Source organism: Sebastes fasciatus, chromosome 8 (assembly GCF_043250625.1).
Source record: "Sebastes fasciatus isolate fSebFas1 chromosome 8, fSebFas1.pri, whole genome shotgun sequence".
Taxonomy (NCBI): Eukaryota; Metazoa; Chordata; class Actinopteri; order Perciformes; family Sebastidae; genus Sebastes; species Sebastes fasciatus.
In genome coordinates this window covers 34,264,223-34,290,171 of record NC_133802.1, presented here as the reverse complement: position 1 = coordinate 34,290,171, position 25,949 = coordinate 34,264,223, and the positions used below count along the sequence as shown (strand labels likewise).

The 25,949-nt window shown below is 39.1% G+C and overlaps 2 protein-coding genes and 1 long non-coding RNA gene across 12 annotated transcripts in view; 1 reads left to right on the top strand and 2 right to left on the bottom strand.

Annotated features, from left to right (window-relative positions):
• espn (espin) overlaps positions 1 to 25,949 on the bottom strand; it is a 59,373-nt gene that overhangs the window by 700 nt on the left and 32,724 nt on the right. For 3 of the 9 annotated variants that reach the window (XM_074642619.1, XM_074642620.1, XM_074642626.1), the window contains exons 9-15: positions 24,492 to 24,726; positions 22,676 to 22,726; positions 18,842 to 18,987; positions 15,666 to 16,040; positions 7,489 to 7,567; positions 4,722 to 4,743; positions 1 to 1,968 (exon numbers count right to left, since the gene is read on the bottom strand). The exon at positions 1 to 1,968 is cut by the window's left edge and continues 700 nt beyond it. In XM_074642619.1, the coding sequence (XP_074498720.1) occupies positions 1,821 to 1,968; positions 4,722 to 4,743; positions 7,489 to 7,567; positions 15,666 to 16,040; positions 18,842 to 18,987; positions 22,676 to 22,726; positions 24,492 to 24,726 (1,056 nt within the window). In that variant the 3' untranslated portion in view covers positions 1 to 1,820. Of the gene's footprint in view, positions 1,969 to 4,721; positions 4,744 to 7,487; positions 7,568 to 15,665; positions 16,041 to 18,841; positions 18,988 to 22,675; positions 22,727 to 24,491; positions 24,727 to 25,949 lie in introns of all 9 variants that reach the window. The other 6 variants (XR_012594814.1, XR_012594815.1, XM_074642621.1 and 3 more) reach the window with 4 other exon arrangements.
• Positions 2,041 to 25,949, top strand: part of LOC141772019 (uncharacterized) — a 56,597-nt gene continuing 32,688 nt past the window's right edge. The window contains exons 1-3 of one of the 2 annotated variants that reach the window (XR_012594817.1): positions 2,041 to 2,861; positions 4,746 to 4,801; positions 8,582 to 8,722. This is a non-coding gene — a long non-coding RNA (uncharacterized LOC141772019). The remainder of the gene's footprint in view (positions 2,862 to 4,745; positions 4,802 to 8,581; positions 8,723 to 25,949) is intronic. The other variant, XR_012594816.1, reaches the window with a different exon arrangement.
• LOC141772013 (espin-like protein) lies at positions 9,462 to 15,659 on the bottom strand. Its single transcript, XM_074642630.1, has one exon. It carries the CDS (start codon positions 13,689 to 13,691, stop codon positions 11,604 to 11,606), a length of 2,088 nt encoding a protein of 695 aa, XP_074498731.1. The 5' UTR covers positions 13,692 to 15,659; the 3' UTR covers positions 9,462 to 11,603.

The following is a 25,949-nucleotide window of genomic DNA, read 5'->3' as shown; positions in this document are numbered from 1 at the left end:
CTGAAGAAGTTGTAGTTTTGTTGTATAAACCTAAAAAAGTTGTAGTTTTGTTGCATAACCATAAAGAATTTGTAGTTTTGTTGTGTAAACCTAAAGAAGTTGTAGTTTTGTTGCCTAACCATAAAGAAGTTGTTGCCTAAACCTAAAAAAGTAATTTTGTTTATGTTCAAAACGTGACGTTTCATTCAGTTTTCAGAACGTGTTGCTTTTAAGTTTTGCTTTCACTTTTATAACGTAGTAGGCGTAGTAGGCCCCTAATGACCCACATCTATGGTGCTTATAGAGACTGATAACGCCTATTTAATGGCCTGATAACAGTTGAATCGAGTGCCCATACTTAGCCCCAAATCGATGACCCCATGCTCAACAAATATGTGAATCCTAGGAATGTTTGAAAACCTGCAAGTGAAAGGAACTGTTCAGAAATGATGACTAAAACTAGCTGTATTATTATCAACCTAACGTTTGAGTAAGCTCTGTCACGTAAGTATCCTGTTCATCTTATCTTATAATCAGATGTTTGAGCCAAAGAAACTGGACTCTGGGATTATCTCAGGAAGGGTATATTTGTGATGTTTCTGGCGGACAGAGAGCAACAGTCTAAATTCTGTAAGCAGATCTGCTCATCAAAGATTTATCCTCCAGGTTAGTAGGACGAAGGCCGGAACAGGACACAGAACAAACTGATGTCTTTTCTCTACAATATTCAGTGTGCAGATGAGACGTCTGGATGTTGCTCTTCACATGTATGCATGTTTTTTTTTTTTTTAAAAAAGGTGTTCAAATAGAAACCTAGCAGGATCGTACTCACATTGTGTGTCTTTGTTTTTCAGGGTCCTGGGGGGTCAAATGTGCTTAATAATACATCACAACATGCTCGATACACATTATGCAACACATGCACGCAACGGTTCACATTCATGATCACAATATAGCTTTAACATTTAGGTCACATATAGAAAAATTGGAACATTGCAGCTTTTTTTCCCTCCAGTGATAATTAGTAAAATTCAATTTGCACAGCTACGCAATCTTTACATTATTTTAAAATATGATATATATATCAGTATTCCAAATCCACAGAGAACAAGCTGATCTAAAGAAACAGGTTAGTTTGAGCCGTGTTAGGATTACAACTGTGGCAGTAAAATGAAGCCGATTAGAAAGTGCTTCTATGAGCGTGATACAAAAAATCTCATGACTAAGTGTATAACATGATAAAGATATTGTCTACGTACAGAATGCATTAGCTGCTTCAGGGTTTAATAAGCCTTTTGCTGAGTATGCCATCTCCAGATGACACAACTGTTATGGAGCTGCTTCTTCATTCATTACATGCAATGAATGGCAGAGTAGCCCCTTTCCATCTATCACAAACCTCTTTGTTTCAGTAAATCTTCTATGTGAAATAGCTTCTATTGATTTGAAAGCAAGGATACTAGAGATAATCTTAATTTAGTTAATAAGGACACATGCATTTATAGCAAATGTCTTAAGCGAGGAGAATCAGTGCATGTCACAGCTATTGTTAGCACTAAAACGCCAAGAGTTTGTGTCCATGAGACTTTCGCCACCCAAGCTGAGCCTCACAGAGCCGGTGTGGACAGCAGCAACCCACAGCATGGTCCTGTGTTTGTGGAGGTGGAAGAGTGAGACAGAAGAGTGAGACAGGGTTCAGAGGAGCTCTTCCGTGCTGCTGTCCAGTGTGCAGTGCAGGGTGGAGGAGGTCAGGGATGGGGAGGTGTTCAGTGAAGGCCTTGGGGGGTGTGTGAGGGTGAGGGTGAGGGAGAGGAGAGGAGAGGAGGGGGAGACGGCCCGGTTCACTGTTTGGCTATATCCCCTTTCTTCAGAATGATCTGTCGCTGCCAGGGGGCCAGCTTGGTGTCGTCGTAGCCCAGGTTCCGTAGTCGCTCCTGCTCCGTCTTCTCCTCCTTCTCCTTCACCTGCTTGGCCTGCTGCTCCACTTTTCTGCATGCATCCATGGAGAAAGGAAACAGAAGTTAGAATTGCACACACAGCTTTTATAAGCTATCAAAGGTTATTTGTTAATAGGCCTTCTAATAAAACAATCTCACATTAAACCATAAAATAATATACAAATCTGAACATTGGATAAAGCCAGGTTAAAACGTCTTGTTTCACAAGTGTAGTGTAGTAAAACCTAGGCCTGAATGTGTATTTTGGATGTTTTCTATCTACTAGTCTGAAAGAAGACATGTTATGGAAGCAAAATAGCCCAAAATCTCAAAACTGAGCAGTGCATGATGTGTCTTAATAGAACTTTTTCATGGCAGACATTTAAAAAAAATATATCTTATATTGTATATACTGTATATGTTCCTAATATATATGTTCTTAATATGCCTGTATTTATTCTTAATATGCAAATAATATGCAAATATTGTACAAAGTATTTATTTTTTATAATTGTAATGTAAATGTAATATAACTTATTATTTTAATGGAGCTTCCCAGCAAAAAGTATTTCACACGTTTGTACCTGTACAACCGGCGTGACAATAAACATCTTGAATCTTGAATCTTGAATCATTTCAGATCCAGTTTATTTGTCACCTATACAATCACACAGTACAATGTGTTGTGCAATTGTTTTGTGCATATAGCTCCAGAAAGCAACTAATAGAAAATATATATATATTATAATCAGTAGTATACTCTACAACCTGCTAAAATGTTGATAATATTGAAAATATCTGTTGTGACTAATGAGCATTTGAGCAGTGACGTCAGCTGGGTGAAGAGAAACCAAACAAATACTACGTCACTCTGTTGCTATGCTGTGATTGGCTGCTCAGCTCACGTGGTAATAATCAGGAAAACGAGCGGCAGCAGTTGAACAGGTATGCTAAGCTAAGCTAGCTCTGAGAGGTTCAGTAAAAGACTAATTAATGTAATAAAAACACGGCAATGTTCGCGGTATTTCAGTTCCTTTTGTATCAGTACATATTCGACAACATATGTGCGACCATTTACTCCATAATACGAGCTGTTCCAGCCGCAGGAGGGTTTTAGAGCCCAGAGTGACAGGTGAGTCTGGTGGGCTTTAAAGGTCCATATCAGCTCATTCTCAGGTTCATACTTGTATCTTGTGTTTCTACTAGAACATGTTTACATGCTGTAATGTTAAAAAAACACTATATTTTCCTCGTGCTGTCTGAATATACCTGTATTCACCCTCTGTCTGAAACGCTCCGTTTTAGTGCGTTGCAATGGAATTGCGTTGCTAGAGTTTGGGTCCATGTTTACTTCCTGTCAGCTGATGTTATTCACATCCACTGCAACAGGAAATAAACTGGGACACATTTAGAATGTTCACATTTAAAACCGTGTAACGGTCTAAATGTTATATATATATATATCTATATATAGATATATACATCACAAATGGACAGAAATCCTAACGGCTTGTTTCAAACACACATTTTCTGAATACGGGCTGCTGTGTATTTCTCCGTATATTGAGCGTTTTGATAGTTTAACAATATTTATATATCACTTAAACCTGCTTTATAATATAAAAGACATGAAAATATCACTTTTTACAATATGGGACCTTTTAATGGCGTTAGCAGTAGCTCTGCGATAGCTAGCTAATGTCTGTTAGCTTATCTGTGAGAGCAAACACATATATATTTATATATATATATATATATATATAACTGTGAGGATTTATAGTGTTTCTTCCTTATTTCTACATATACTGCAGTGTTAGATAGCATGTCTGCTTCATTCCTCAGTAGGGTTAACCAACTGTCTCTGAGTTAGCTAGCTGTGTCAGTGATGGGAAATCCGGCTCTTTTTAGTGAGCCAGATCATTTGGCTCAGCTCACCAAGAAGATCCGGCTCTTCCGGCTCCCAAACAGCTCTTCGTTTTACCACTTCTGCTTTTTATAATTCAGCCAAATTTAGCGCTGTTTTGACCTATGATTAGTATGTGTGCAGATATATCACTTAAATTATTCAGTATAATTACACTAAACCTTATAATTTCCAGAATACCATAATTTTACATGCTGCTTCGTTTCCGACTGTCACTCATCTTGTCTGCACCGCACTCCTCTCTCTCTTTCTCTCCTCCTATCCCTCCTGCTCTGTACCTGTAGACCGTCAGCACGCTGTGCACCCCCGCCCCTCCCTGCTTGGTGATATGATCCTTGTCTGTCATCACCTGACTGGTCGCACGGCCTTCATTAACACATTCAGTCACAGTCAGTGCATGAAGTGCCTGTGGCGCGGAGAAAATTGTCCTATCATTCTTCCTTGAATTAATTAAATAAAAAATAAAAAATAAAAACGGCTCTCGGACGGGAGCTGGCTCTTATCGTTCGCTTAAAATAGCCGGCTCAATGAACTGACTCGTTCGCGAGCGACACATCGCTAGCCAAACATGACCTTAGATGTTACAACAACAAAACGTACGTTTTATGACAATGAAACACACCTCTTCCTTCCACTGTGCTCTTTTATTTTTAACACAGGCTTAGCTAGTTTCTATTGTATGGCTGTTAGTTGAGATAAGGGAAATAATTAGTAAACATATGACCAGCTTTGGCCACTAGATGGAAGCCCTGATCTCAAATTCATAGTCTCCAGTAAAATTATGAAATTCTGGAGACTTGTTTTTTAATAATTTAACTCATTTTACAAGAACTTCACTGTTATGTTAACATGACTGAGTGGAATAAATAATGTTTTCTTACCGTTTTTGTTCCCTGTCACATCAGGAAGACATAAGCACAAGAAGAAAAGGTGTAAATATTTCAAACGGCAACAACAGCAGGTAGGACATTATTATTAGGCTTGCTAATGACCAAATTAAAATGAAATTAAGTACATTAAGTGGAGATTACTGTAGTTGAACAATTATATAGCTATACAATAAATAAGAAATTCCAAACAGATCAACAAAACGTTTAATACAACATAGTAGAAACAGATTAAGACTGTCGCACAACATTTTATAGAAAGTTATAACAGAATAAATCAGTCATCTTTTTTCCAGAAAAACATTAAAAACAAGTTTCACATTCTTTCTAGAGTTGTAACGGTATATTGTGATATGAGCGTTGACGGTTATCATACCGTGTACATTTACTTATCTGCGGTATGGGAAAGAGATAAGTGAGTGTGTGTGTGAGTTAAAGGTACAGACAGGAGCAGTCTGGCTGCACGGTTTAATTATTAAATAGTTAATAATCATATGACATTATTTATGGTCACAGTTATATTATTAAAAGCTCATAGCTGATGTTATTTTTCATTTAGTAGTTAATTAGTGCTACAATCATGTAGACTATAACATATTATAGTTACATGCTATTTTCTTTTATCAGATTTATAATTCTGTTTATAATATAATTCTGTTCTCATTGCTTTAATGGTCATTGTAACTGATAATACTAATACTCCTACTTCCACTAACAATAATAATAATACAAATAATAGTGTAAATAAATACCGTGATACTGTGAAAAGGAGATTGTTATCGTACTGTGAATATCTCATACCGTTACAACCCTAATTCTGTTCTTTAAAATCAATAAACTATCTTGAGTTAAAGGCCATCTAATATTGTAGCTCAAACCCAGTTAAAGCAACACATTGATTGGGGCTCTAACACTTAAACCCTTGTGCAAGTACCCTAGATTTAAAAATATTTTTCACATCATTGTGAACATGGTCACCATCCTCAGCTAAATGGACAGTAACCACATTTTTTTTTAGGAAAACCTTGTGTTTACAAGCTATCTCAGCAAATCACATGCATGTGCCTCAGTAAACTGTGTAAATCACATATTCAGTTACTGCTTGAGCTGCATTACAGCGGGCAAGAAGAGGCGTTGTACTGTATGTCTTTGAACATACTGTTCTGGCATCAGAAACAAGACGTTGAGCTCTGCAGTGACTTTGAGTGAATATAACCACTGATAAGAGATGTCAGGAGGAAAACTGCATCAGTTGGCAAGGCATAACAACACTACTAATGAAATAGATCAGTACAACAGTGTTGTGCAGACGGACCTCTCTCAGTGCAAAACCATAGAATATAAAAACATCAGAATCGGAAGCAAAAACTTAATACTCATGGTAGAGTTGAGAAACACCAACAACATACATGTTCTGCTGTGTTCCATGGCTCCAATCTATCTGGAATAAATGGGACATTATGGTGGTGTAATGGGTCAGGAAAGGTTTTCTGTGCACCATCAAGATACCGTGCCATCTTACAACGTTTGCATCTCAGGATTGTCTCAGGCATATTAGGTTTACTTCAGCATCATGTAAAGCCTCCAGATCTCAACCTTTGGATGAGGCAGCATTACTAAAACCGCTATTGCATCAGCGCAGACTAAAATCTCTGGATTATCATTTCCAGCCTGTTGTTAGATATAATTCAGGCTCAACTGCAGGCAAGAGAGAACTCTCACTGGTACCGTACCTCGGCTCAGTCTACCTAATAAAGTGTAAGGCTGCAACTAACGATCATTTTCATTATCGATTAATCTGCAGATTATTTTGTAGATCAGAATCGATTAATTGTTTGGTCTATAAAATGGCAGAAAACTGTGAAAAATGTCAATCTTAGTTTTCTCAAAGTCCAAGGTTATGTCTTTAAATGTCTTATTTTGTCCAAAACCCAAAGATATTGAATTTAATATGATATAAAATAAAGAAAAGATGGAAATCTCCATATTTGTTTGGCTGAAAACAGCATTTTCTGCCATTTTTTGCATAATTATTTAAGATGAATCGATTATCTAAATAGTCATTGTATCTCTAATAAAGTGGCCCAGAGTACATGTCTGAAAAACAAAGTATGGTAAATTTTAGCAAGAACGTCCTGTCCTTTTTTCCAAGGTTATCTTGGTGAAGAGACTCAAACACTAGGGATGCACCGATCTGTCTTTTTCAGTACCGATAACGATAGCAATACCTGGGCTCTGGGTATCGGCCGATACCGAGTACCGATCAGATACCAGTGTTTAATCAATAAGCTGTATGCCTCACTGTGTGGGAGTGACTGGGATCATTCTTTTACAGTATATGTAAAAGTCCTGACTTAAACATTGCTTTCCTAACTTTATAAAACAAAATGTAACAAATAAATACATAGATTACATAACATAAATTTAGTAAATTGTTATTAATTATCAAAATAATAACTCGTACACAAAAAAATCTTCAAAACTAACAGGAATTTCAATTCAAGTGTAAATCGTTTTAATGCAGCAACAAATTGGTCAAAACTTAAACAGGAATTAAAATTCCAGTATATAATATATATAGTATATAAACATAGAATTTAATTTAATAGATCGGCCCCATTGTCACTGATATCCGATCCAGCTATTTGAGTCAGTATCAGCCCGATATCCGATCCGGTATCGGTATCGGTGCATCCCTATCAAACACATTGAGCACAATCTCCCCCTACTGGCGCAGAGCAACACAGCTTCGTTACTCACCTCTCTTCGTCCAATTTCTTCTTCATCATGTCTCTCCTCCAGGCCGGCATCGATGCCAGGCGTGCAGTCTCCTCGTCAACCTGAGGAGGGACATGAAGGGTCAGGGAGAGACAGAGATAGGGGCCCGTACCAGTCAGTAAAGGATTTTAACTGTAGTAGCAGCCCTCCTGTCCTGCTTTGCATGACCCCATCTCCTGGTGAAGAGATCACCCTCAGATAAATGCTAAAGGAACTTTAAGTTGTCTTTCAAACAATAACTGTATGATGTATAATTGTCTCTGTAACCCTCCTCCTCTACTTGTGAAATACAGTTCATTTACCACAGTCTTTATTGTTGCGGCATGTGGTTAGAGAAATGATCAGTGTCCTGTACTGTTCAGCATCAATCAGCATCAATCTAGCAGGGCCATCTATATATATATTTGTGGGGAAACATCCAAGCTATTCATGCTGTCAGTTAGGGCTGGGCAATGTTGTATATCACATAAAAACACAATTTAGTTCATATTCAGTGCAATAGAAAAGACTGTGTCCCCACAGTCATGTATTGCATCAAACAATTCACATGTGTAAAACAAAGTCATTAAACACTCATTTCAGTTTTTAAATACTTACATCAATTTGTGTTGCAGTTTTTTTTTTGGCATTTCCAGGGTTTTACTCTGCAAAGATATTCACTCAGTAAACCTGCTTACTGAAACTGGAGTTAACTGGAGTTTCTGAGTGGTTGTAATACTTGTGTCAAGGGTTTTGAAAGCCACAATCAAATCAATCAAAGGTGGTATTGATGTCTGCAGTCTCGTATGAAGCCTGTATATGCTGGTGGCAGGAAAACACCTGCATAAACCAACCTATTAGTCCAATATACACATTCTCAAATGACAAATGGCCTTTATGGAAGAGCGCATATAGCGTACTGTGTAAACTGATGTATGTACTTAAAACAGCAAATGGAGCACACACACACAATAGGTGCTCTTCTCCTGTTTCTTTAAAATACAATAATGCCTTTTAAATGGACAGGACACTGTTTTACAGGACGTTCTCGCAGACGGCGCACACAAACGGTAACGGGATCCTTTTCTCTCTTTCAGGCTGTAATCGGAGGTGGAGCGGGGGGAGAGAAAGAGGGCAGCCATCTTGGATTTCTCATCTTCGCCTGACGAGATAGATTACCCCCATTGCATTCCTCTGACTAAAAGCATTTCACTTGAACCTGGCAAACATTATTCCAGGTAAGATGATCTACACAGTGAATTTTTAATGAATCCCCTGGGAATTACAGCGCAAGAAAAAAAAAAAAATCAAAACAAAAATGAGTTGATGGATTTGCTATGAAGTGATGAAGAGGACACGTGCACTGGTAATTAATTCACATGGTCAGATGTGGGTTGTATTACTACTGGAATAAGACTACTTACTGCTCATGAACAAGTCACTTGTGTTTGGTACTTTAAAATGGGTCGTATAAGCCGGCTCAACTGAAGTGATTTTCACCATATTTTTGTCACGTTTTGGGAAAAGGGTTTATTGATCTCTGAAATATCCTCTAAATACAGCTTGTTAGGGTTATATACAGCCAAACCAATGGGTACTTACAGCCACAGTCTACATGTACCTTGTTAGCAGTAACCATTGCTAATGATTAGTAACTGACAACAATGTTTATGTTTCATGTGATTGAGGTAGAAATGTCTCCCTGACATTGTAAACTAAAAGTATTTTGAAAATGACTTCAAGGTCATATTTGTTAAATACCTGTGAATTGTACACCGTATTGCATATTTTAGAATTTGGAGCATTCAATCAGATGATACTAGCTATGTTATATGAACAGTAGGAAAGGAACATACACAGATTATTAGAGTATGTAGTATTATAGTGTTGAGTTAATTCAGGCTTTCCCCTCTTAGTCGATTAGTTGACTAAGAGGACAGCCCTGTAGTTAGTGCATCCACTCGTATTGTTACAGTTACACAAACTGTTACCAGTTTTGTACTGCAGTTTTAAATTTAGTAAAATCTTTCCATATGATTCCCTAGACATGTAATAAATAAACATCTGTATAATCCGGGCATATTGTGCTGAAGTGGGTTTAGGATCAATTTAACAAATTTATCAGTCTTTGTTATTTGTGTTATTTGTTTTATTTGCTCTCCATTGTCTGGAATTGTCTATTGTTGACTTTACAGTCAATTGCATAGTACAAGCAGTACTGTAAATTCAATATTTGACCTTGTGCAGTGTGCAAGCTTGGCAGATTAAAAGTGGAACAAATTATAGTAGAGCCGCAACGAGTAATCGAATAATCGATTAGTTGTCTACTACTTGTTAACTATTAAATTATTCACCAACTATTTTGATAATCGATTAATCGGTTTGAGTAATTACAAGAAAAAAAAAAATCAAGATTTCCTGGTTTCTTTGCTCCTCTATGACAGTAAACTGAATATCTTTCAGTTACAAGACATTTGCGAATGTCATTTTGGGCTTTGGGAAACACTGATATACGTTTTCCACCATTTTCTGACATTTTTTAGACCAAACAACTAATCGATTAATCAAGAAAATAATCAACAGATTACTCGACAATGAAAATAATCGTTGGTTGCAGCCCTAAATTATAGTTCTGTACATGACTTCCACTGTATAATTTCAATGTAGGTATTAAAAACATTACTGCACACATTACTGTGCTATCCACATTCACTAAATCTGAAACAAATACTGTACATCAATACAAATCTATATATATGCCGTTAAGTTTACCAGCTGACTGCCTTCCCCTTTGGGCTGCGAGTTGATCAAGATTCACTGTAACTTCCTTATGGCTCCCGTAAGCCACGGATAGCATGACAGCGGGTGGTGCTAAGAGGGTTATTTGAAGGTAATCTTGATGCTGCAGAAGAGACACTATGAGAAGCGTGTGGTTCTTCACTGCTACAAGTGTCTCAGCGGAGGCTTACACACTCGATAGCTCAGTGTTAGACAGTGTATGTGTGTCAGTTGAGTAACGCCAGTAACGGTTAAACAATAATGTTTTAGGAAATAACTGCTGAAATCATGTAATCACAAAAATGTCAACAAACTTTATTTCTAACGGCAATGTAGAAACCAAATAATAAAGGAACACTAATTTAAATTATGGAAAGTTTGAACAAATCTCTCAAAAAACACTCAAATTATAAATAGTGTAACAAAAAGACAGAACAGACTTCATGGAACAAATTACAAATCCTCAATTTGATGTTTCATTTAGATGATGATAGCTTTCATTTGCTGACAGGAATTTGCAATTTTTGAGTTCTGAATTACTAATGAAAAAGCTGATGATGTGATTCTCCAGGCCTTGCATTTACCATACCTGTTAGTCTTTGTAATCTATACTGAAAGGCACACATTGTATAGATAAAATCACAAGGTCACAGGCTTAAAGACAAGGACCATTTGTGAACCACAAAGTAACCTTAAAATCTTGCAAACCCACTGAACACCTCGTTTCTTTTCTTTGATTTCAAACAACAGAGATCCCTTAACATGATTTTAAGGTTTCAGAAATGAATGGTTAAGTGTTATTAAATTGTCAGTATTTGATCTCTAGTGACTGTCTAACCAGATACTCATTGGACTTTGATTTGAAGTGAATCCCTTGCCTTTCTGAGACAGTGAATCACTGAGTATTCAACAAAGTTTTCCCAGTTATGTCCTTCATGACAAAGATGACCTGAACAAACACACTACATGACTTTTATGGCAAATCTTAAACTTGTTTTCCAAGAAGTAGTGTGCCGTGGCAATCAACCATACTAGATTCAAAAAGCTCTTGGTTCAACACAATTCAAAATGAAAATTGACATCACAGGCTTTCTTTCCTTTCATCTACTTCAGCATTATGCAAATAGTAACATTAGCACAGCTAAGTGGATGCTCTTTGCTTCACTGCAGTTAAGTCCCTTATGTGACATGGCCTCAAAGCTAACACACCAGATTAGTTTCCTTTCTCAGCATACTCCACTTTGCAGGTTAGTTTCCATGATCCTGCTCTTTATGCATTTCCTCTCTGGTTGGTGAACAGATGAACTGGGCTTTTAGTGGACCCTTTAGTCCACATAGTTGTTAGATATCAAAAAGCTCAGCTTCTTTCTCTTTCCAAAAAGCAAAGCTTCGGTCAATGTATCTGATGATCTCCTCATTGCTGAACTCTTTTAGCTCATAGATCAATTTAATTGAGTCTTCATTGTGTTCATCCCTGGGTGGAGGTTTATCAACATGAGGTTCCTCTATGATTTTAACAGTAACCGGAGGAACGTCTTTCACTGGATCTGGTCGTGAGCTTTCTGTCGTGTCCCGTAGTGTCTCAGCTTTTGCCGTAGCATCAGTGTGCATATGGTCCTGCTCTGAACTTTTCCCATTAGAAACCACTGCCTTATTTGAGGACATCTGCTCACTGATCTTTACATCCCCCTGAGTTTTTTCCTCCAACGAGTTCTTCAGGGTTCCCTGCTCCACACGCTGGCTATTGTCTGATATGGCATCCTGAGATGCAGCAGGGGGTGATGATGGAGAAACATTTGATTGTGAGGCTGGTGGGTAAGGTTGCGGTGGTAGTGCAGGTGGAGCAGACTGTACATTTGGAGGTGGGGGTGCAGGGTGGGTAGGTGGTGGAGGAGGTGGAGGATGAGGAGGTGGGGGAGGGAGTGACTCCTGCTTAATGGACATGTCAGGAGACATGGAATGTAGAGAAGCTGTCATCACACCTCCCCCTTCATTTGAGTCTCCAAAATACTTGAGTTTTATGTCTTCAAAACCGTCCGACCAGTCTCGCTTCCCTCTCTCAATTCCATCCATGACCTCCTTGTGAAACCGCCTTATGACCTCCCATTTATGGCTGCCCAAACGGTCAAACATCTCATAGCACAAGAGGTGGCGAAACTTGCGTTCACTGCGAGACATGTTCATTTCCAGCAACTGGAAGTATCCAAGCATGAAGAGGTCAAGGGTTAGGCTTTCGTAGTTCACAGGAGACCCGTTGATGTGTGGCAAGAAGTGCTCTGGCCAGTAGATCATCTGGGCACGACTCAGCCGGCGGATCTGGCGTGTGGGCACTTGACTCATGATTGTCCTCCAGTGGCCAATCAGATTCCCTACTACCTGCTTTGACTTCATGAAAAGGAAGAGTTTATCATCTTCACTCTGCATCTCCCCACTAATCTGTGCACTAAATTGGTCATAGTCCTCCCAGCCCACGTCTAAATGATTTCCTCTCCTGCCGGTATATTTAGTCCGATAAGATTCAGAGATAGTGTACTTCCGCCAGTGTTCAAGGAACAGGAAGACAATTCTTTCTTTCCTCATTTCAATGCATTCCTGGACGTAGCTTAGATCTGTCTGCACCTCCAAGGTTCTTGTTAGTTGACCATTATTTAAAATGGGGTCTGCAGAAAGAACCTGATTGAACTGTTCAATGTTAGTTGGAGCCATTACCCCAGAGGACGCATACGTCTTAGGAGCATGAGATGCGATTATAACTGGCTCTTCAACAAGTGGTAAGACTGATTCCTCAACTGAAGGTAAACCTCCATTGGTATGGGACTGAAGGACGTCAGCAGAGGAACAAGGGACGTCATCCTCACGAATTGTCTCTGGACGATAACTAGATTCACTTACCACAGGGAGTGACCTCTTGCGCTTGTACACCTTATTTGAATTGTTATCTGCAGACTGCTGATTCTGAATTTCATAATTGGCCTTGAGGTTCTTTACTGAAACTCCACACTGCTTTATCTCGTTCTCCACATCCTCTCTTGTTGAGAAGGACTGAGATCGTCCAATAAAGCCAGTGTTAATGGATTCTCCTTGTTCAGACTGACCTGTGCTCACATTCCTTGCATCTTCTTGAGAATATACAGGACATATTAGATCCAAGATGTCTATCTCTTTCCCCCCCAGAGTGGCAAGAAGAATGGCCATACTCTTGAGCAGGGTAGAAATCTTGCTGCACCAGGCTGGAAGATCTTCAGCTTGGCCATGCACCTGCTTCGGATTGACTGAGAAGTGCCCTTGATTGAGGGCAGCAGAAACTGGTAGGAGCTGGTGAAGCTCCCGCTCCAGTTCTTCCAGCTCCTTCTCGACTTCTGAAACCTTGTGCATGACCTGCAGGTTCTCAATTTGCTTCTCGATACGGTTCAGGTCAGCCTCTGTCATCAGTTCCCCAAATGGGCCCAAAATGGCATTGTGGACGTGGGAGTAGTGCCATTCCTGAGGCTGGTAGTGTCCGCTTGCCGCAAACTAAATCAGAGGTCAAAGGAGACCAAAAAGACAAGAAAAAGGGAAGGAGGGGGGGATTCCTTCAGCTTGAAGTTCCTGGTGTGAACACACGCTTCAGTTCAAATCCATCTTGACACACAGGATTTACATGGATTTAGTGGTGCAATGGCACTGCCTCATTACAAGCACAGGACTTTTAATTTTTAGTCAAAAAGAACAGAGAAAGCTTTGTCCTTTTTGAATGTATTGAATATAGTTATAGTGTTTCAGGTTTACAACATGTCTACATTTGTATTTTTTTAGACACTTGACACCGCATATCTTTTACATCTATCCAATCCCTCTTTAACAGCTTCTCTCTCCCATTGAAAGGTTGTTTTATGGTCTTGGTTAGTTTAAAGAGTAACTACACAAACGCTGAATATTCTGCTTTTACTGTCATCCAGCAGTTGAGTTTTTCCATCTGTCTGCGACCCAAAATATGATGTAACACTGCACTGTAGTGCAATATTACATCACTATTGGGTACTGGCACCAGTGCAACACATAGACACACTTCAGTCCACGCCCAACAGTGATAGGAAACCACACTGGGTGTGGTTAGAGGTGCAGCAGAGTTGAAACTGTCAACCCAAAGAGGTCAGTGCAACAAAGGTTTTTCTGATTAAGGGACTTGGTATGGAGTTACTCTTAAACGTAGCATGATCTTCAACCAAAAAAAAAAAAAAACAACAAACAGTATTTAGTATTTCTGTCATTATTACTGGTGGACCTGTAGTGTGAATGGGCTCGGCATCACACCACTGAATCAGCATGTAACCACTTGGAGCCACAACACTCCATCATCAAACACCAGCCCACACTGAGAATCCATTAGTCAAGTGTGTTAATGTTGTGATGGGCATTGAAGCCAAGTATTCAATTCACTGCACCCCAAAGAGTCTTTGGTTATTAATAAAGACTGTAAATATGAAAAAGAAACATGCATAGAGATGAATAAAGAAAGTGAGTAATTAGTTCCAATGCCGTTTCATGCAATTACTAATAAGTTATCTTTCAAATCAGCGAAATAATTTATTGTATCTCTAACAGCCAGTTAGACTGCTACACTGCATCTCAACAAATAAACAAAACACTACATGTCACCATCACTGAAGAACATCAGAGACACATTTCTACCTGCTGGATCATTGAAGAGTATAAGATTGCAATCCTTGATAACAATAAATTATTAATCAGTCAAATTTAATCAATCAAATCACATATCGCATAGAGTCCTTCTTGTATTACACGGGACTAACAAGTGTTCAGATTGCTGTAGTGTGAATTACTAATTAATATCTTGTCTAAATACACATAATATTACCGCACACTGCAGTCACTATTAGATTAGATAGATTCGTAGATGTCATTGATTCTAAAGCCAAATAATCAAATTTAGAAATAAAGCTTGTTTATGAAACACGTTCAGTGTGCTGACGAAACCCTTGTGAATAACTTTGGTCATGTTGATCTGAAGATAAGAATAAGGTGAGGGCAATTAAACTGCAAAAATGCTCATTTCACAAAACAGAAACACCCTCCTTCAGCTATAAAGAAGACATAGATGCTAAATGAACTTGTAGTCTCGACTCCCATTGGATGTTTCCCCCTCGCTAACTGTTTGACGTTCAAAAAGACAGGAAAACTGATGTCATGCATGAATACTAAAAATACATTCACACAACGGCATTGTTCAAAATCACAAAAATCCACACTCAAACCCAAGCACCAGCTATCCCCTTTGTGTTGTTAATTATTTCAAATTGAGGCCATTTCAGAGCATTTTTAAATTTACCAGACCACAAATGGGATAGCTAAGACACGATAAAACCTCTAGATCTTTTTACAGCCTTGCAACATCATGCCTACCTTGCGTTTGTGCTCCTCCTCCTCTTGCATCTTGACCTGAAGCTTTCGCACCATCACCTGCCTCTTCCATTCAGGGATCGCTTTCCCCTGTTCGTCATGAGTGGGCACTAGCGCCTCCACATCGGCAAGGCTCATCTTCCTTCCCGACTCTGCTCCTGCTGTGCCGCCGCTGTTCCCGTTGATCACAGCGTTGGAGGACAGTTGCTCGTAGCTCGCAGAGGTTGACATGGTCCTGGCAGATCCGGAGCCAGTGGGACTGGGGCTGGGACTAGGGGTGGTAGGCGGGGAGGTGACAGGCGTATGGGACGGTGGAGAAGATGACGGCTTGGCTGGTGGGCTAGATGTGCGGGTCTCTGGCGGAGATGCAGCGTTTTCCTGGATAATGAGGAGAACATGGGGTGTGATGAAACTGATAACCATTGGACTTTTTTAAACCAGTGACCACTCTCGTAACTACATCCTTAGAAACATACATTACAGGCAGTATTAAGCATTCTTGTAGAAAGTTAATGTGTCCCACGATGCCAAGATTTCTTCCATATTCTGACATATTCTTCTAGTTAGCCTTTACTTACAGTACTCATGTTGTGTATGACCACGTTGACTCTTGACTCATTCAGTATAAATGATGACATTGTAATGTGCATTAAGTAATTGAGGTCATGGATTGCCAGTTCCTTCTCAGCCTTAAGGGTGCAATGACAACACTGTAGAGTGAAACACCGTTTAGAAGGAGCAATGCAATGTGGTATTGTATATTGGTAAAAAGAAAAACAAATAACAAATTTCAGACTGTTTTTCTTTACAAAACTACATTAGAATTAGAAACTTGGATAGAAATTCTGTTTTTTTCTAAATAGAACCAACTACAGTACTAAAGTTACCACGATTGAGGTTATCTGTCCATCCAGTTCAGTGGGTTCCGGTGTCCCATTGCTAACCAAGTGTTGCCAGATCAGATTGACAGTTTCCAGCCCAATCACAATTTAAAACCTGCCCAATTCTATAAAAAACAGCACTAATCACTCAATCTTACCAAAAACCCATAGTAAAAATGGTACAAGTGCAATATAAAACACATCATAAGCATACAAAGCTTCATATCAGCATCAAAGAGTGCAATCAGACAACCAAATACACAAATTCCCATGTCTGTGTCAATGATGATTTCGTCAAGGTAAGTAGGTCCTCCTTTATCCCAAACAACGATTGAATACAACAATCAAATCGAATATTTCTCAAATTAAATGAGTCCATAATATGAGTTGGTGGACACAATGAAGTATACTGAATGTTGTATCTGTGTTTTTGATGTAAAATGACAGCTTGTTTGGTAATATTTTTTCACAATATTTTCGAAACACTGCCACAAAAGCAGCCCAAATTTCATCTACCAGCCCAACGCTATTTTCCCAGCCCAACTTAATCAAAAGTAGCCCCACTTGGTGGAAACCAGCCCAATCTGGCAACACTGTCGCTCACATTGTGCACTGTTTCCAAACTTATTAGACCTTGGCAAATTCTGGGGTAAGAGCCCTGCACCATTGGTGAATTACTTTTTCTTTGTTAGCATCAAATTCAATTGTGATTTATAATAAAGTTGCACTGATGTGATCATGAAGAAAGCGTTACTGAGAGGTTCACTCGTCGTCCTATAATGATATGGAGAGGTGTCACAGGCCGGTCGCTGGATACCTATTAATCACAGCTTTGATGGGATAACTATGCTTAATTTCTGTCTTTTTTACTGGATTCATTTAAGTCGGTGTGTCTTTGCATTTACTGGCAATTGATTTAAAATGGAGACAGAGTGACATCAAATCCACAAGTGATTGCAAATGAGCAATTCTGTATTATCAGTGAGCGGATGTAGAGAGTTGAGGGCTCCAGGCAAACGCCATCTTGCTTCACTTTTCACCCTTTCTAACTGGGAATGTTTGTATTGGCAGTAGAAGACGTAGGCTACTCAAACAGTAATAGTAATACTGTTACCCACATTAAAGGACCTGCAATCAAGTGTTTACTTCTACTGTATTAAATCTACTTAAAGCTTCAGTAGGCAGTATATTTTTGGCATCATTGGGCAAAAATTCCATAAAAACCTTTCAGCATATTGTAATTCAAGTTATCTGAGAGAAAACTAGACTTCTGCTCCTCCTCATGGCTCTGTTTTCAGGCTTTAGAACATCTAGCCCGTGACGGGAGACTTTGACCAATCACAGGTAATTTCAGAGAGAGAGAGCGTTCCTATTGGCTGTGCTCCGGTCATGTGTCCAGCGTCACAAACTTTCTAATTTTCCAGCTAAACCGTGCACTACAAGATGATTCTGAGAACATCTGAGGAGCGAAATAGGCATTAACGTAACAGAATATTGATTCATATTTGATCAGCTCTGCATAGTTTGACCGTTTGGTCGGAGTTGGCGAGTGATTGACAGCCGGCTCTCATAGACGGCAGCTGGACAGCAGACCTCAGATCAGCTCTTACTGCTTGTTTTCCTCCGGTCTGTGAAATCTTGCAGATGCCGTTAGGAGCACCGGAGGACACAGACGAGCATGATTTTTCTCAGGTTACCTGTCTCATGAACTACTGTCACGATATAGCAACTGTTTTATAAAAATGTCTTTTTATTCATATTTGCTCCAATCTCGCCTACTTCAGCTTTAATAGTAAAACTATTACCCCACAGTAAAGGACCTGCAATCAATTGTTTACTTCTACGGTATTAAATCTACTTAACGTCCGTTCAAGGTGGAGCTTTCAATTCAAACATGATGCTGGATAGTTTAATGAATAATAATGCATCATATTTGAATTGTTATATTTAGTGAGTCAAATCTGAACCTGCAACATAACCAGTAACATTTCTCCGTCAGGTAAATGTAGTACAGCAATGTTTTCCTCTGAAGTAGAAGTACACAGTCAGTAGTATACAGTTAAGTTGCATATTTCTTAAGTGCTTTGCTGGCCTTCTGTAAATTATTTTGGGGTACAATGAGTTAGAATACTAACATCATAACATCTAAACATCATAATAAATCTATGGTTGTTTGGGGCCCCCTTAGTTGGGGAACCCCAGGCAGTTGCCTACCTTGCCTAACGGTAAAGTCTGCCCTTGTCAGTGACTGTTATACATAAATGTCTGGTCTGTAATGGTGGAAGGCTGTGGACCTACGTCGTTGCCTGTGGGTCCGCTGCTGGAATAGACGGTGGTGTAGCCTTTACTGTGAGGTGTTGGCTTGAGGCTCTTCCCTGCTTTGATCTCTGCCAGCAGCTCCGAGTTGTCACCAGTGGGGGACATCATGTTGAAAGATTTTGTGCCTGCGGACAAAGGGATGGAGCAGAAAAGTGAAACCGGGGCAGAAAGAGAGACAGAATAGAGGGAGGGAGAAACGGAGAGAGTGAGAGAGAGATACACTGAAGTAGAGGGAGAGGGAGAGAGAGAAGGGTTGGGTGGCATTTCAGTGTTAAATATTTCATCCGATCAGGCAGGTAACAATGCTGACCTGGAGCATGTTGCACGGTGATGGGAGGTCATTATAGTATACTGAGTCTCAAGGATAAGCTTAATAAGTTCCTTTTTACATTTGTTTACTTTGAGTGGCATTTTCCTTTTTAACTCTTGGGGTTCAGGGTTAGCTTGGATTAATCAAATAACTTACGAGCTACCAAACTCCATTGAATATATTTCATTCCAAATAAACCAATGAGAATTCAGCACATTAGGCAACTGTTTTTTTCAGTGAACAGTTGCAGTGAGCTGGGATTAGATGGGGAGGAGCATTTCAACATTATTTCACTACAGTGAACCCAAAGAGAGGAGGCACACAATCTCTCTCAGAGTGTCACCTGACGTATACACAGCTAAGCTACTGCTGAACTTTTAACTTTTCAAAAAGTAAGTTTCCTCCGACCCTAATCTGCTTATAGTGAACAATGCAGCAAATTCACACAGATTTCAAATACGACCTCTCTCGGTAATGCGATTACAAAGGAACTTCGTTTTTTTTTAAGGACAGACAAAATGAAAGAAAATCAGGAAATGTCAAAATAGCTTAAATGTGAGGCCACATTTTTCTACTCTTAACCTTCTGATTTATCAAACGGTAACATTAATACATGAATAACCAAACATATATTCAAACAGTAAAATCCAGAGTAAAGAACAATAACAAGGTAGCTATTATTTTAGTTGTATCTGCGCAACAAGCGTTTAAGATGTGGCTGATCGAATGTGATAATGAAATGTACACCTAACTATTATCACAGCTACACATAATAATTTTTTAAACATTTACATTTCACATTATATTGGCCCAAACACACCAAGAGCCTACAGCTACCTCACCTGTTTTAGTGAAACCTCTAATGAATTGAATATCCTCAGTCCCTCATTGATCACTCATTTTGTACTTGTGAAAAAAGTCCTCCCGTAAAAATGTTCCTTGTCGAGGCGACCACAAAGGTCTAGCTGGACACAAAGCCTCGCTAGCCTCGCCACCCTCCTCGCTCTCCCTCTCTCTCTCCCTCTCTCTGTCTCTCTCTCTCTCTCTTGGGGAGGAGAGAGCAGCTTTCTATTAAAGACCCATCATCACAGTTGGGGGAAATCTAAAGGAATCACCAGTAACTGGAAGTGACAGCGAGCCATTGGCAAGCCGGCCGGGAATTAACACGCATGCACACGCACGCATGGACGGATGCGGTCACCCTTCAATCCCCAGCTTGTTAGTCCACCCTACCAGACCAATCCTCACTGCCGCAAACCAGTACAATCATATACGCACTCATGACATACAGTCTCACATTTACTGGATTACAGAGAGAGACTGGTGACCGACACACATCCAAACTGTGGCCTGTAAAAGGTTTGTGAATAAGGAAACACTTAATGAACCATAACGCACTTTTACGACAACATGTGACGACTCTTTAGGGTTAGTTTACGGTCAACAGGTTATACTGTTCAGTAGATCTTCATTGCCGGGTGCAATGAGTGCTACCAAACTCTTTTAAAAAATATTCTTATTTAAAATTAGGGCTGTCAAAGTTAACGCAAAATCGTTTTAACGACACTCATTTTTTTAACGCATTAATGCAACTTTCGATTTTTCGGTTGTACTGGACTCACTTTTAAAGCTAGAAGAGTGAAGATACTGGCATCATATGAAACTAAAAAACCTAAAGAATCCATCGGTACCAACCATGTCATACTAGCCTGTCGTGAAGGAGGTTAAATAACGCTCCAAACTTACACTAATTTTTGGCGAGGAAAATCTGGCATGGCCATTTTCAAATGGGTCCCTTGACCTCTGACCTCCAGATGTGTGAATGTAAATGGGTTCTATGGGTACCCACGAGTCTCCCCTTTACAGACATGCCCACTTTATGATAATCACATGCAGTTTTGGGCAAGTCATAGTCAAGTCATCACACTGACACACTGACAGCTGTTGTTGCCTGTTGGGCTGCAGTTTGCCATGTTATGATTGGAGCATATTGTTTTATGCTAAATGCAGTACCTGTGAGGGTTTCTGGATCAATATAGTCATTGTTTTGTGTTGTTAATTGATTTAAAATAATTAATATATACATACATTTGCATAAAGCATCATATTTGTCCACTCCCATGTTGATAAGAGTATTAAATACTTGACAAATCAACCTTTTAAGGTAATTTTTGGAACAGATAAATGTGCGATTAATTTACGATTAACCGTGATTAAATATTTTAATTGATTGAAAGCAATATACGCAGCCTACCTTCATCCATTTTCCCGTGACAAATCTTCATTGCAAAGCTCCAGAAACACTTGTTCCGCAATCACATGCGTTTAAAGGCTAAAACATGACACTGGACTGATACATTACACCGTGGTATTTGTGCGTTTTTCAGTCAGAGGTTATGTGTGTGTGTGTTTAGGCTCAGGGGTGTGGACTCAGCAGGTCTGCCAGACTGAGTGTTAAAGGAGGGTGGAGCTGTGACAGGTAGAGAACATTTGACAAATAGCCTCTCATGATGGACATCGACAGCGAGCACAAGAGGTTTCCTGCTCTGGGTTAGAAACTAAAGTCAAGCTGCTGCATGTGTTAATAGTTTCCCTGTCGCAAAGTACTTCAGATAAAGATCCTGTAATATAAAAAGTAAGATCCTCTCCATCCTGTTAATCAGTAGAAAACAATGGAGAGCTTCTAATAAAGACCTGGTTTGTTGCCGTCGTCACACAGAGCGTCTGAGCTGTAAACTCATCTTCAGCTCTCAGATGTGTCATTGAAGGCTTTTAATTTTATGACCACCTAACTGCCTGTTTATTACCCTGATTAACACTGAAGAACAAATCATATCGTTAGGGAGCACACGCTGCTCCTTAGCCCTTCAGATAGAGATGTGTCCTGTACAGTATAACAAGTATAATCCCCTTTCCCCCCCGTTGATCAATAGAAAACAATCCACATTGTTGCAGCAGAGTTTTCAATCAGCCACCTGGTTTGTTGCCGTCGTCTCAACAAGCATCTGAGCTGTAAATTCATCTCTGGCTTTTCATTTTATGACCACCTAACTGCCTGTTTATTACCTGATTAACACCGAAGCACAAATCATGCCATTAGTGGGCACACTGCTGCTCTTTAGCTCTAAGTATTTTATTGGTATCCTACCATTAGACAGCAGGTGGAGCATAAATAGAGGAGACAGTTGGATATTTGGTGAACAAAGCGTAAAGATAAATGACATAGATTGTAAAAAAAAAAGGTGCTTAAATGGAGCAATTAATAGTTTACAGCTTAATTGATGTTGCTGTTTATTACTGGTTTATAAAAGAAACCTGTACTGTACAGGGGGTCTTAAATCTACTTGCCCAAAATCAACTTTTATTGGCCCCTATACAAATTGTTTTACATAGAAGTTATCAAATAACAACAAAGACTAAAATTAAATGTCATGTTTAATCTTCATCATGTCTTAATCTTTAATCTACACTTGCAGCAAACGGCGCAATACGTCTGTACTTACTCTTCCTCAGTCTCTGAGAAGCAGACATATCCCCGCCTTGACAGAGCAGCACTGAGGACAGACCACGGCAGGCAAAAAGAGGAAAAACAAACAAACAAACACAGCAAAAGAACAGAGGAAACAGGTGGAGACGGAGACGGTGAAAGACGGAACATGTAAACAGAAATGTACATTAACCCATTTGTGCCCACAACTGACATTTTTCTGTTTTCTTTTCTTATCATACTATATACAGTATGTCTTTGGGCACATGATAGAACTACTGGTTTTGCAATAGACTCGGTAGTCCCATGTGCCCCAAATACTAGATACTGTATGATGAGAAAATATCTGTATCTCAGAAACTACAAAGAGCACAATCAAGTGTTTAGTATCTATGAACTCATAACAAGCTCAGTATCAAAGATATACACACAAATGGAGTGTAAAGTTAAGTCAATTTATTTATTTACAATGTTAGCGTTTTCCTCATTTTAAAAAAATATTTTGACCATTAATAAAAGTTTGATTTTTCATGTGATCTAAAAATGTCAATGTTAGATACTAACCCAAATTTCAAGATTTTTGACCAATCAGAACAAATGTTGTGGCACAAATGGGTCAAGAGGTTAATTGGGAGAAAAATTGCAATATTAGCAGAAGAACAGTGGCTTGCCAATTAAGAAAATGAAATAGAACAGCATTAATATAATGTTAATTATTGCAAACGTTTCTTGTATGTTTTATCTTCATGTTCATGCTGTTTGACGTCTGAACCCCTGTTGCATGCTCGGACATCTTGGATCCCTCTCCTATTTAATTATTATTATTACTTTGGGACGTTGTCCTCTTCTTCTCCGAGGTTCAGAATTTGACATTGCAGTGCCGGGTTATGTGGATCTCTTTGATATGTTAGTGTGTTGTGTAGGGCTGAACGATATGAAGAAAGTATTTGATATGCGATATAACGCTGTTGAATATTGCGATAACAATATTACTTGCGATAAATAAACCGATATTAAAGTGTACTTAGTTCTGCCTTTATGTTACTTTCAATACTAAAATACAACAAATTGCTTGTTGAATTAAAAAAAAAAGAAGATCTTTCAACTAACTCAAAAAAATCCCTGAGTGCAATATCGCAGTCTTTTCGCAATGACGATAAAAAAATAAAGTAATATATTGTGCAGACCTAGTGTTGTGTTTCATATTTGTTATATAATTCATTACTTAATTAAAGTTAAACGATCTTGAACTTTAACACACATTTTTATCAGCCATAATTAAAGTCAACAACTTTTTTTAATTTCAAAGCTCGTTGGGTGAACTTCTCGGATTTAAATTGTGTATTTTGGAGAAAGACCTTACCTCACAATGAGGACTTATTTTTTCCTAAAGTTTTCATGCTTTTTCAACCCTCACGGGAACCACGGACAGATCCGTTAAAATTTCCCTGCGACTAGAACAGTGTGTCCGCCGTCAGACCGCTGCATCCAGGGCAGCGCGAGGCACTTAAGGAAATGGATGAACACTAAACCAGTTCTCAGGGTAACGGTAGCCCTACATCATTAATTTATAATCTGTTATTTAGGATGCTGGGGTCAGACCCAGTGAGATTACATTGTGCCCGTTAATACCAGGGCTCTGCTTTCTAGGAATAATTGTACAATAATGTGCATACATTTCACGAGAAAATAAATAAATGTATTGCCTTTTTCTTTTTTTTAAAAACAGATGGTTAGTGCCGGAAAAAAAGTAGGAAATGAAGAGAAATGGAAAAACTGAAAAGATGGAGAGAGAGAGAGAAGGAGAGAAAAAAAGTTGAATGGACACTCACTTCCTGATGAGGAAGATAGGCGTCGCTGGTTGGTGGAGGTGCAGCTGGCGGAGTGATTGTAGGTGGTTGGCGTCTCCGGGGGCAATGGAGGTGGCGGAGGGGGTGTTGGCGTCGGGTTGCTCGGGGGAAGAGGAGGCGGAGGTGGAGGAAGTGGAGGCGTGGCCGTCTCCTCTGTGGTGCCGTTCTCTGAGCTGTGGGCGGGGTTGTCGGTCGGCTCCTCCAATAACGCAGAGCCCTGATCGGACAAGAGGGAGGAGAATCAGTCAGTTAGTCATATTTTATACCCATTAACTTTCTCCTAGCAACCACATTGTTGTATTAGCAAATATTTGGTCGCTGATTACAGGGACGTGACAGGTGGCCCATGAAGTGATACTTTCCACCTAAATTTAAACACCACTTGAACGTTGATAATTAAAATCTAGGTTTGTCAATCGATTAAGTTATTTAATCACGATTAATCGCACATTTTTTATCTGATCAAAATGAACCTTAAAGGAGATTTGTCAAGTATTTAATAGTCTTATCAACATGGGAGTGGACAAATATGCTACTTTATCCAAATGTATGTATATATTAATTATTGTAAATCAATGAACAACACAAAACAATGACAGATATTGTCCAGAAACCCTCACAGGTACTGCATTTAGCATAAAACAATATGCTCCAATCATAACATGGCAAACTGCAGCCCAACAGGCAACAACAGCTGTCAGTGTGTCAGTATGCTGACTTGACTATGACTTGCCCCAAACTGCATGTGATTATCATAAAGTGGGCATGTCTGTAAAGGGGAGACTCGTGGGTACCCATAGAACCCATTTACATTCACTGATCTGGAGGTCAGAGGTCAAGGGACCCCTTTGAAAATGGCCATGACAGTTTTTCCTCGCCAAAATTTAGTGTAAGTTTGGAGCGTTATTTAACCTCCTTCATGACAAGCTAGTGTGACATGATTGGTACCGATGGATTCATCAGGTGTTTTAATTTCATACAATACCAGTATCTTCACTCTAGCTTTAAAACTGAGCCCAGTACAACCTAAAAAGCAAAAGTTGCATTAATGCGTTAAAAAATTTGTGTCGTTAAAACTAATTTGCTTTAACTTTGACAGCCCTAATTTTAAGTAAGAATATTTTTTAAAGAGTTTGGTAGGTTTTCTAGTTTACTATGATGCCAGTATCTCCTCATCGGCTTTAAAACTGAGCTACAACCTCAGAAATATGGATTGTGTTAAAAAAAATGAGTGGCTTCAAAACAATTTTAATTTTTTTTACATTAACAGCCCTAAAAAAATACACAAAAAATAACTCATTAAACAATCAGCACATCCGCTTCAAAATACCTTTTTTGACTTATGAAAAATAAACCAAAACTTAAACTTGTATTTATTTATTAAAAATAATTAATCAGTGAGAATGAGTTTGCTCTGTCTGCATAGGCATGCCAGTTGAA